The 12,852-nt window shown below is 37.4% G+C and overlaps 1 protein-coding gene across 3 annotated transcripts in view; it reads right to left on the bottom strand.

Moving 5' to 3' along the window:
* LOC124606621 (TATA element modulatory factor) overlaps positions 1–12,852 on the bottom strand; it is a 171,711-nt gene that overhangs the window by 102,581 nt on the left and 56,278 nt on the right. For 2 of the 3 annotated variants that reach the window (XM_047138609.1, XM_047138610.1), the window contains exons 5-8: positions 10,401–10,660; positions 4,517–4,618; positions 2,647–2,804; positions 2,103–2,182 (exon numbers count right to left, since the gene is read on the bottom strand). In XM_047138609.1, the coding sequence (XP_046994565.1) occupies positions 2,103–2,182; positions 2,647–2,804; positions 4,517–4,618; positions 10,401–10,660 (600 nt within the window). The remainder of the gene's footprint in view (positions 1–2,102; positions 2,183–2,646; positions 2,805–4,516; positions 4,619–10,400; positions 10,661–12,852) is intronic. The other variant, XM_047138612.1, reaches the window with a different exon arrangement.

The raw sequence follows: 12,852 nt of genomic DNA, 5'->3' as shown, positions 1-12,852 counted from the left end.
TCATGGGAAATCACCTTGTGATGGGATTGGAGGTACAACAAAGCGGTTAGCAGCAAGAGCAAGCTTGCAACGGCCATTTAATGGACAAATTCTTACTCCCCTAGATCTGTTTCACTTCTGCTCTGAAAACATTAATGGAATTAAATTTGTTTTCGTCAGTAAAGATGAAATTGAAAAAAATATTGTGTCACAAGAAGAGAGGTTTAAACTTGGACAAGCTGTAGCAGGCACTAGAGAAAGTCATCACTTTTTACCTATTGATGAAACAACAATTCAGGTCAGCAGAGTTTCACATGATTGAAACTTCCTGGCAGATTAAAACTGTGTGCCCGACCGAGACTCGAACTCGGGACCTTTGCCTGCATTAATAAACTTTATGCACCCACATGGTCCAGCAAATTCATTTTATTGGCCACCAAGAAGTGACAAGTGCTGGGTTCCGGAACACCACATTATTGCAGTTATTCCAGCTCCATCAGTAAATTCGTCTGGCCGGCAATACACCATTCCTCTTGATATTCATCAGAAAATTAATGTAGCATAACAAAAATTGAAATAGGTTAGAGGAAACAATCTAAGGAACCCAAGAGTGCCTTCTAATTTTACACAGGGCACTTAAATAATTTTACTATCAGGCTTGGGAACCTGTGTAAAGAAACCCTTATCAGACTTGGGATCCTGTGGTAAAGAAACCCACCCATGGCTGTTGTTGCTAAGCTATCGGGCGTGGCCCCTATGGCAATGGGAATGCTGGTTTTCTCAGGTGAAATGAAACTAGCAGTGGTTAAGCCACCGTGGACCATAGCAACTCATTTATACACTTCTTTTCCATCAGTAAGCTGGTGTTGTTCATTAAACAGGCAACTAATAATTAGATGATTATGCAAATAAATTTTACGATTTACATTCATTCTTAATAATAATCGTGTGTGTGTGTGTGTGTGTGTGTGTGTGTGTGTGTGTGTGTGTGTGTGAGAGAGAGAGAGAGAGAGAGAAAGAGAGAGAGAGAGAGAGAGAGAGAGAGAGAGAGAGTGTGGGGGTGGGGGGAGGTGACAATTAAGAAATAACATTGTTTCTATTTTTATACTTTTGCTATTTGGACTTAAGCTAGGTCCTATTCATCAGGACTTCTTATTTCACTTATCCCAGACATTAATAAACATGTATAAGGCAAAATAAAAGATTTCAGGTTTTTTAGGGCCTTATATGCTTGTATTTCAAAATCAAATCCACTTTTCTAGATAGTTTAGAATATGCTCTTTCTAATGGCCATAGTTTAGAAGAGTTTGGAGAAAACACTTTTTTGAAAAATTTGACTAAAAATACCCACATTTAGCACTTTTTGATAAATCATCAACTTTACCCCAGATTTGTGAAATAATGGAAAGCAATCGGAGAATGAAATTTCATATTCTAAGTCCTTGTGTTGGTGAGTTATGGTGTGCAAAGTTTCATGTACATCCCACAATTACTTTTGGAGATATAAAAAACTAAAGTTCGCATTTTTTTTAAAACAGCTATTTTTTTGCCCAACTTTGCTTCAAATTATCTATACGAAAATTGCTCAGAAATCCTTATTTTACTTTAAAGAGCTCTAAAAGTTGTATAAGATGGCCAAGTTTTGTTTCTTTAATGCAAATACTTACAGAGATATCTCATCTCAAAGTTGCTGAAAATTCAAGGACACACTATAGAAAGCTCTGCTATGGTCTTAAACAAGTGACTGTATCTCCGAAAGTATTGAATTTCTGAAACTGAAACTTTACCAGTGTTCATTGAGAACATGTGTGAATGTTCATACAAAATTTCATCAAAATCCATGAGGGTCATGTGGGAGCCTCTAGACCACTTGGCATGGAATGACCCTTGTGAGACAAATGCATGGTATCTTTGAGCTAAATTAGCTTTAATGTGAGTGTACTTCTCACTTCCTGACTTTTTATTTACATTAATTCCATCTAGTATTGAACAAGTTGGGAAGTTTTTTCGAAGTATTATGAAAATTTTTGGTACAAATTTAATGTAAACAGGAAATCAGCACAAACTGAAACATATTAATATAACCCTTATAATGTACTACAAATTAATGTACATATACTCACCTTTAACAGTTTCTCCACCTCCTGGCAATGACTGTCATCGGAACCTCCACTAGAAGTCTCAGAAAGTTCCCGCTGGTGGCCTGTTTATCATTAAAAGTGTTATCTTTTTCGCACACAAGAGAAATATATATGATGGTCTTAAGGAAAGAAAACAAAAGCTAAGTCAGAGCACTAACACTACAAACAAAGGTTTTTTAGCAAGCGTTCAAAAGCTTTTGTAGTCATCTTGGTAAGATTTGTGGAATTTATCACACTTATTATCTGGAATAATGTACATTAATTGAAACAGCTGAAAACAATGCTCATCCAACAAAAACCGATGACTTTACTAAAATAATACCTTACATATAGAAATCTCTGTCTGTCTGTCACACACACGTGCGTGCACACGCGCGCGCACACGCGCGCGCACACGCACACACACGCACACACACACACACACACACACACACACACACACACACACACACACAGACAGATATACAGATAACACCTTAGGGTAGACCTGGAGTATGTACTACAGATGATTAATAATACTGCTCACCTTTTGTTTTTGGAATTACTGAAAACTTGCTCTCTGACCCATGTGAACTCGAACATTCATGTTCAGCAACTGCTAGGGCTAGTTTTCCTCTTGTGGCTCGCTGTAACAGTTTTGCTGGACTATGACGGGAGTGTGTGCTGCTGCTGTCTCCATTTGGACTATGTAACAAATAAGAGTACTGTCAGCATAAACTTGATTACTCACTTATGGAAGATATTGCAACACATCACAAAAAAGGACAAAAGTTATTACCACATATGACATAAATAATATTTTATCACACTCTTTATGGGATTTCCTATTTGAAAAATACTTTATTAAGAGTTACATTGGGTAGAGGATGAGGGAGGCACAAATAAGTATTTTTTTTCTATTTTCATGAGCTGGATGCCAAATATTAACACTGTCGTCCAAATGTTACCACTTACCAGCCACACAGTGACAATTCTATAATAGCAAAATCTGCAGTTAATCTAAATCATCCCATGACACTTTGGCTCAGAACAGACTGCATAACTAATTTTAAAACATGTGGTAGCAGGAGGTTACAATGAGAATAAAGTGGGAGATGATTTACAATAGATTTACATTAGAAAAAGTTTATGAACCTCTATAACACCACGTACCTCAGATAATGTGCTTCTGTATATAATCATACCTTATTCATCAGATTATAAAATGACATTGAATATAAATTCCCTATTCTGAAGAGGCTTCTTGAGAACATTCTTATTGTAAGCAAATTCTAATGAATTAATTGATTTATGACATCTTAATATTCACCAAAAAGTTAGCACTACTTATCGTAAACTTATTTCAGTTATTGGTTGCCTAAATTGTGACGATAGTGGGAAAAAATAAAATAAGTAACATTAACAGAACTTTCCATCAGTGCTTGAGAGAACTTGACAATAATAGCAAAAAGGAAACACTTTTCTGACATTCTACAATTGTAATTAATGTCATCACAAACAAGTTTCTGACTCATTAGGCCATCATCAAGTGCCAACTGAACGTCGCAATCACAGATTTAATAACATGCAACTTACTGAGCTACTAGTGATACAAATAAAGATTGTTTAAAAAGAAGATAAGTATATATTTTCATATTATAAAGGAAATTGTTATATTTTAAAAACGGATAATACCATTGATTTTTACTATTGCAATCTAACATTTTCATAAATGAAACTTATTTAATGAGGGGGTATTGTGTTTAGGCTTCCAAAAACTAACTGTGTTGCCTGTGTATCAACCAAGTATGTCCAGTAGTGTCATCTTTGTTTTTCTTAACAGTGTGTAAAGTGTCACAATGTACATCATGTGGATGGTTTTCAGCTAAAAGACATTCCACAGATGTTGAATCTGCCTTTTGGATTCACTACAGACTTCTTAAGCAACCTCAGTCACTATAAGTCTTTACTTTGTTTATAAATAAGATATATTCCGTGAATACAATGGAAAATCCAGGATGGAATGTAACAATATTAGAGAAGGAAAGTTGCTACTCACCATATAGCAGAGATGCTCAGTTGCGATAGGCACAACAAAAGATTCACACAATTGTAGCTTTCGGCCATTGAGGCCTTTGTCAGCGATAGACACAAGTACACACACACTCATGCAAACGCAACTTGCACACACGTCTGCAGTCTCTGACAACTGAAACCACTGTGTGTGTGTGTGTGTGTGTGTGTGTGTGTGTGTGTGTGTGCGCGCATGTGGGTGGGTATTGCTGACAAAGGCCTTAATGGCCAAAAGCTTTCTGTAGTGCCTATTGCGACTCAGCATCTCTGCTGTATGGTGAGTAGCAACTTTTCTTCTCTAATATTGATATATTATGTAAATACTTTTGATAAAGTTTACTCACCTAGAAATAATTTCTATATCAGATGAAGTTGTGGTTTCTAGTTCATCTCCAGATGTATGGCCACTTGTCTGCTCTGACTCTACTTTCACAAGATCAGATCTGCTGAAAATGATGATATGAATTATATTTTATAAAGATGCAAAGGTCATTAACTATGAGCCAAGATCCAAAGTAATACAGTGTAACAGAGAGATGTCCTGAACTTCGAAATGAGGGTTAAGAGGTCTTAAACTCAAAAACTGTAGTCAGATCAATTCAGGAAAATAAAATCAAACTATTAAAATGTTCATGAAGTAAATATTTATCAAGCCACAGATTGATGCATGAGCTTAATAAATTGCCAGTCCTTATTTTACAAACTCACATCCCACATGACCTGTTCTATTCATGACTAAAACTATATACTGATGAGCCAAAACATAATGACCACCTGCTTAATTAGTCTATTGTTCTGCAGACTTGGTAACAATTCAGCAGCAGTGCTGCAGGGTGTGGATTGTACAAGTCCTTGGTATGTTTACAGAGGTGTGTGGCACCAGATGTCTACAAACAAGTCACCCAATTGAGCCAAAACATAATGACCACATGCTTAATTAGTCTATTGTTCTGCAGACTTCGTAACAATTCAGCAGCAGTGCTGCAGGGCATGAATTGTACAAGTCCTTGGTATGTTTCCAGAGGTGTGTGGCACCAGATGTCTACAAACAAGTAATCCAATTCCCATAAATTATGGGCCCGTGGTGGTGTACCAGATACATTCCATCTGGTGCCTGGTAGTGAACCAGATACATTCCATCTGGTGCCTCATAGTGTACCAGATACATACATACAGATGATGATGATGATGATGATGATGATGACTTCTAAGGTTTGTTTACAATATTCTCCAAAAACACACATATATCAGTTTTTTTTTTTTTACATTTTTACACAATAATCAAATTTAAATTCTAGCACTGTGCTTCCTAATGCATTACTTTAGTCTCATTGTGAGCAGAATATGTCACAGCCAACATCACACAACGTTCATACTTCAACAGTCTCTGATACGCACAGTAGCTTGCTATATGCGTCTTTCCACAGTACAGTGTGCAAACCTTTCAACTTTGTCATCACAAGTGGTTAAACGTTTAGCTTGTTGCATCAAGGTCATCATAAATAGAAGAGGAAATTACACATTTTAACACAGAAATAGCAAGGTAAATATATAACATATAGTACAATAAACACACACAAAATAAATGTTGCTTATACTTGCAATATATATAATGACATTAATTTAATGATTTTTAATATCTTTGCAGATAGATTGATCATAATGTGCAGTGTTTGCTAAGTGTCCAGACAAACTTAAAATCGTTCTAAGGTTAGTGTTTCTGAAATTAACTGTTTATTCGACATCATTGTTAAGAGCGTCTTTTCTCGTAATCCACATTCATTCCATGCTTTACATAAAATGTTTTGTTTTTTACATTGCTCCTTTTTTTGCAGAGTGATACAATTTCTGGGACAACTTTTATTTTTGGACGCTGTACTAGGCAGGTGGGTTGTCATCGCGTTACTGAGAACATTTCACCCTCTAATTTCCACACTACTTTTCACACCCATAGTATTCACTCATTTATATTTGCTTTTGCAACTTGCCGTAGCCCTGCACATGTTTCACTGTACACTACATTGAACTTCAACGTTCGAATTTATCACAGTTTATGGTATCTTAAAACATTCCTGTCATTATATATACAATTTTGTTCATTGTTTTTTTATCATTCTAAACATTCTACTATACATTTGTTTATGCAGCAATTCTATGTTTCTTTTATGTCACCATATAATTTCTTCTTTTTTTAAATTACTAGTGAAGCCTGAAAGGAAAGATTAGGCACAGCACAAGCCACACAACACCACGGGAGCTCATGTGCATATCTATGAATCAAATACTACAGTTTAAGTAAGAATTAAAATTACTCTAAATCGGGATACAAGCTACAATACTTGATGTATTTGTGGACCCTAATCTGTTTTCCAATTTTGTGTAATGATTTTGTACTTCTACATCACTTGTCTGCTTTAGTTTGACATTTTACATTATATTCTGAAAGTCTGTGGTTTCATTCAGTGTTTTGAAATGTAGTTCATTTCTAGGTATGATTTCTGTTTGTGCTCAGTCTTCTGTCATAACTGTTACACTGTAAATTCCTGAGTGAGTGGCATAACCTTCATTATGCAGCATAATAAATTAAATAAATCGTTTAACATAAGGACATCATTTAAATAATAATAAAGTTTTCTTCTTCACCATCGCTTCTTTCTTCTTAGCTGCTGACCTGAAATAAAATATCTTAGACAATTTTGTATATTCGTAAGCTGTAGAGATGGTGTTGTGCTTTACATTTGTGGTTTGTGATTCAATTACCTGCATGTCTCTTTAATGACTTTGTTTATGCTTTTATATGAAACTGATGTGAATCTCCTGATGGTATAATCCAACTATTTTATTTGTTCTAGGATTCTGCAACAAATACAAACCAGCTTGTGGAATGCAAGCAGTCATGTATGGACTTTCACAAAGGAGTGCCCAGTTAGTGTCACATCGCTTCAATGGACAAGATTTTGGGTGAATATTCAAAAGTAGCAGCACACCTATTGTAAATTTCTGAGTTTGTTTTATAGTTTCGTCCAATTCATGTTTTCTGATTCTGGCATTATTTGCTATAATAATGAATACATTTCGTATCTTGTTATCATAGGTTTCCAGTTGTCCAGGAATCTTCGGAGGTAGATCACAAAAGTCTTTAGTTTCCTTTACATCTAACATTATATCTTTAGGTGTAGAGTCATATACTGGCAAATTATTGTAAACTCCCTCGAAAAGAGACAAATAGTTCACCTGCTTGGAATGATTCCCTGACATGTAAGATCACATAAAACAATTTAGTTTCCTGAAGACCCTTTCACATTGATTAGACTGAGGGATACATCCTGAGATAAGGACAATTTTGATGTCATTATTTTCCAAAATCTACCTCCACTTATAATTGTCCGAGAGGATGGTGACAGGTTTGCCAATGCTAGGTATATAATCTCTTCTTACCTGTTTAATGATTGTATTGGCTATTGTGCATTTTACGGTATACAGTTTCACATATTTTGAGAAAAGGTCATACAGAGTGAGTACATACTTGACACCGCCTCTACATCCAGGATACTGTCCACCTATGTCTGTTGCTACAATTTCTTTAAGTTTACTGGGAATAATAGGATTCTCAGGATTTGCCTTTTGACAAATAGTACAGGTTTGGAAAATTTTGTGAATTTTCCTACACACATTTGTGAAATAACAGGAAGTGTTTAGTTTCTGTATACATTTCTTTGTTCCATAGTGTCCCAAAGTAAAATATATATGCCAGATTAGATTTGCTTCTGATTCTTGTGGAATATAGAATGCTTGAAGAGGCCTGCACAAGATAGACTAGTGTAGCGAGCTGCATCAAACGAGTATGAAGACCGCAAAAAAATTTGTGTTCCACACATTTGGGTTTGAAGAAATTTTTATATATTTGGTAATATGTCATAAAGGACTTGACATTTTTAAGCCTTGGGTTAACGGCCAAAGATTTAATGTATAGACTATCCAATAAGTATGCTTGATGCACCGCATACTGAAACAATTAGACATTTCATGTTCTAAATGGAATCAAACGATGGTAATGATGGAACTGATATTTAAATTTGTAAGACTTTATCCCCCGAGAGATGTGAATGCCAATGTGATGGTTAAGGAGCATTCTGACGATTATGTTGAGAATGTGATTAAGCCCAAATGCCTACAGACAGACAAAAGGCCACAACAAAAGGCATGGAAACAATTTCTTAGAGGCAAAAGAAGTATGCCAAATTCAAATGTATAATTGTTGTCCAATTTCCAATCTGGTTGAAACAATACAGTGTACAATAGGTCACCTACGTCATGCCTATTCTGGTCAGTAATGTGAGGTTTTACAAAGTGCTACTTGAATGGGAACAAGACAAAATTTTTAGTGGCTCTAGAAAGCAAATAGAAATTTAGTAAGTGCAAAATTGAAAGAAATGTTATGCCAGGATGGTCAGGTCCATCACTTATAATGTGGTTGACTATTTCAATAAGAAATTATTTGAAATCCGTCAAGTTTTTGGAAAAGTGAATTATACATTACTACAAAGTTGAAGCTGTGAATGAAAACTACAAAGTTGAAGCTGTGTATGAAAACTCAGAGAAGCTCTTTTGTCCCCAAGACAAGGAAAATACTACACCATATCATCATAGTGAAGGCTACAATGTATTGGAAAAAGACTGGACTGACGAACCTGAAGATTGGACTGTATTAAACAGAACATTACATTATTTTTCTTGAAGTGTCACAGAATGGCGTAGGTACTGTCAATCATAATTTTCAAGTGACTGCTGTTCAGTGCCGGATATAGAAAAACCTCAAGGAGGGGGAGCTAAAGATATCTTGAGCTGACTTACGCATCAATAGTTTCCTGTACCTAACTCTTATTACGAGTTAGGAATGGAAACTATTGTTATGTTATTAGTAAAAATATTGTTATGCATCTTGTAACAATATTTTTACTGACAAATTACTATGAACTACTATTATTAATACTTCACAATCAACTGATCACTCTCATTCTTGACTAATCTTTACACTTGCACTTGCTACAACTTGGACTTTTTACTTATTCATTCTTCCATCTTATTATTTCTGCTGAATGTAAACTAGCTTCCTATTCGTTGAATACTCCGTATTTATAATGCTACATATTGAAGGTTCTCTGTACAAGAAAACAGTACAATATTCATGACTTTTCTCGAACAAATGCCAGATGGAATAACGTATCGAGATCACAAGCTACCTATGAGCCATGAAACGAATAAAATACGATAACGCGGACGTGCCTGCTACACAGGAAACTACAACTACTTGATAACTCAATTCAGTCAAGTCGACTGACAAAAGAAATGAATGAACATCGTGTGGGCTGACTGGCGGGGGGCGGCACGGGTGGCAATATGGGCGGCCCTACAAGGGGGGGGGGGGGGGGGGCACCCAGCGCCCCCCCTCCCCAATACATATCCACCACTGGTGCTATTGGTAGTGTCAGCAATAGTGTAAGAATGTTTTGTGTGAGCTGTTGATATAAGCAGAAGGCACTTGAGCAGAAAAAGCAACCACTGAAACTGAACGTGCTTACACAAATGTGAGAGTACAATTGTTCCAGCAATGCAAGAGCCACAGAAGAAGAAATCCTATGTCTTGTGCACATGCACAGTATAAACAATGCAGATGTATGGCTTTGAGGTTATGTGTTAATACGTATGTGAATGGTCTGACTTGTGGGGGAATGTGGTGCCCATGCTGGTGCCAGTGCAAGCAGCTTGAAACACCTGTCTCAGCTGGGCATACGGCAGAATGTCACACATCAAAAATAGGCAGATTAACACTTCCTTTGGTCAGCCACTCCCAACTGTGGTCTTGAATACATCAACCTGTCATCATAATGGAGGTATATGACAGTAATGATCTACACCAACAAGTACATCCACCTCAACGTCACCCCATTATCATTTTCATAATTTTAAAATCCTTCATTTCCTCATATCTTAGTTGAAATGTGAGTCTGGTTTGGCTATAGCATGTTTCCTTAATAATAACTGTATTTGACTCCTCTTCTTATAAATTTTCTAAGAAATAAAAAAGCCAGTATATGAATTTTCATAAAAAAACTGAGTTACATAATACATGCTAAACTCACACACTCACAAACTAAATATATCAGATAATTGGTAAAATAAATATTGAAGACAGATTTAAACTAACAAAGCTTTCAGGTGCCCTACCTTTCTGATGATATAGGGGACTGGTCACGAGTAACAAGTGATGTTCTGTTTTCCTCCTCACCCATAGCATCAGCTAGCATAGTTTTAACATAATAAGAACTGGATTGCTGTTGTGTTATGGGTGCTGATGGTGTGCTTTCCTCAATGCTGCTATCCATCAATGTGGCGTCACCGCTGCTATCTGTGCTCATAAGTGTTCGGCTGTCTGACAATGTGGATCCACTTGAGCCATCTTCAGCTGCCGAGGTAGCTTCTACCACCTGCAGATTATTCAATGTTTGTTATGGCACACTACATATTATGAAATACACACATCAAAAAAAGTTTTGCATCACCTCGGTTCCGAGAGTTCTGCAACCTGTACAGAAAATTGGAACAGAGATCAACATAAACATCATTTCCACCCTTTTTATTACTTATGAAAACCACGCACTGCATCTTGTACCACCATATAGCGAGATCTTCAGAGTTGGTGGTCCAGAGTGCTGTACACACTGGTACCTCTAATATCTAGCAGCACATCCTCTTGCATTGATGCATGCCTGTATTTTTCATGGCATACTATCCACAAGTTCATCAAGGCGCTGTTGGTCCAGATTGTCCTACTCCTCAATGGCGATTTGGCGTACATCCCTCAGAGTAGTTGGTGGGTCACATAGCCCTTAAACAGCCCTTTTCAATCTATCCCAGACATGTTCGATAGGGTTCATGTCTGGAGAACATGCTGGCCATTCTAGTCGAGCAATGTCATTATCCTGAAGGAAGTCATTCACAAGATGTGCACGATGGGGGCACGAACTGTCCTCCATGAAGAGAAATGCCTCACTAATACGATTCTGATATGGTTGCACTATCGGTCGGAAAATGGGATTTACGTACTGTACAGCTGTTACGGTGCCTTCCGTGACCACTAACGGCATACATCAGCCCAACATAATGCCACCCCAAAACAGAAGGAAAGTCCACCTTGATGCACTCACTGAACAATGTGTCTGAGGCATTCAGCCTCACCGGGGTGCCTCTGAACAAGTCTCCAACGATTGTCAGGTTGAAGCCATATGCAACACTCATCGATGAAGAGAACGTGATGTCAATCCTGAGCGGTCCATCTGGCATTTTTTGGGCACATCTGTACTGCACTGCATGTTGTCGTGGTTGCAAAGATCGACCTCGCCATGGATGTCAGGAGTGAAGTTGCATATCACGCTTCCTATTGCGCACAGTTTGAGTCATAACACGATGTCTTGTGGCTGCATGAAAAGCCTTATTCAAAATGGTGGCGTTGCTGTCCAGGCTTCTCTGAGCTATAATACGTAGGTAGCGGTCATCCACTGCAATAGCAGCCCTTGGACGGCATGAGCAAGGCATGTCATCGACAGTTCCTGTCTCTCTGTATCTCCTCCAGGTCCGAACAATATCGCTTTGGTTCATTCCAAGATGCCTGGACACTTCCCTTATTGAGAGCCCTTCCTGGCACAAAGTAACGATGCAGCACGATCAAACTGTGGTATTGACTGCCTAGGCATGGTTGAACTAAAGAAACCACAAGCCGTGTACATCCTTCCTGGTGGAATGACTGGAACTGATCGGCTGTTGGACACCCTCTGTCTAATAGGTGCTGCTCATGCATGGTTGTTTACATCTTTGGGTGGGTTTAGTGATATCTCAGAACAGTCAAAGGGACTGTGTCTGTGATACAATATCCACAGTCAACATCTATCTTCAGGAGTTCTGGGAACTGGGGTGATGCAAAGCTTTTTTTGATGTGTGTAGTTGTTCTGTTCAAGTATTCACTCGAACTTAATCAATTGAATACCTTTATTTACCATTTCTTAGCAGTAAAGAGAATGTTTCTTTTCCAATGTAAGCATTCTTTTACATTTATTGTCAATTTCTTGGCTTGTATCTCAAGTTTCCTCATTCATCCACGTCACTGCCAAAAAAACGTTCTTTAATACATGTTTTAGTGACTCTTCAATTTCTTTGCTTGTATGAAAACACATTACACGTAACACAAGCAGGAATCAAGGATACAAAACCCTAACTACAGTGAATTGAGAAAAACTGAATCTGGTAGAATATGCCTGACAAGTTCTTACTACCTGAGCAGTGAATATGCAAGTCTTTATTGGTATATAAGCGTGTGATTCCTTTGGTGAAAGGCACCCTATAACAAAGTCTTACTGCCACTGACTGAAATATCAATCTTCTGTTGTTAGCACCAATGAACAACTTATTAATAACCCTTTCAACTGAACACCACATGTTGCTTCTAAACTCTGCAATAAAAAGTATAAAAATTAGTTGTTCTGGTGAATTAAACAGAATCCCACAATGCTCACCAACTACACCTACTTCTCTCAGCAGATAAAATGTCCAGTCTCTTGTCCTTTGCCACTTCACAGATAACCTGCTTGGAAACAATTAATCAGATGAGTAATAACACATCAAG

The sequence above is a fragment of the Schistocerca americana genome, chromosome 3 (assembly GCF_021461395.2).
Source record: "Schistocerca americana isolate TAMUIC-IGC-003095 chromosome 3, iqSchAmer2.1, whole genome shotgun sequence".
Classification (NCBI taxonomy): domain Eukaryota; kingdom Metazoa; phylum Arthropoda; class Insecta; order Orthoptera; family Acrididae; genus Schistocerca; species Schistocerca americana.
Note: the sequence above shows the minus strand (reverse complement) of the source record. Positions and strands in the feature narration are given on the sequence as shown.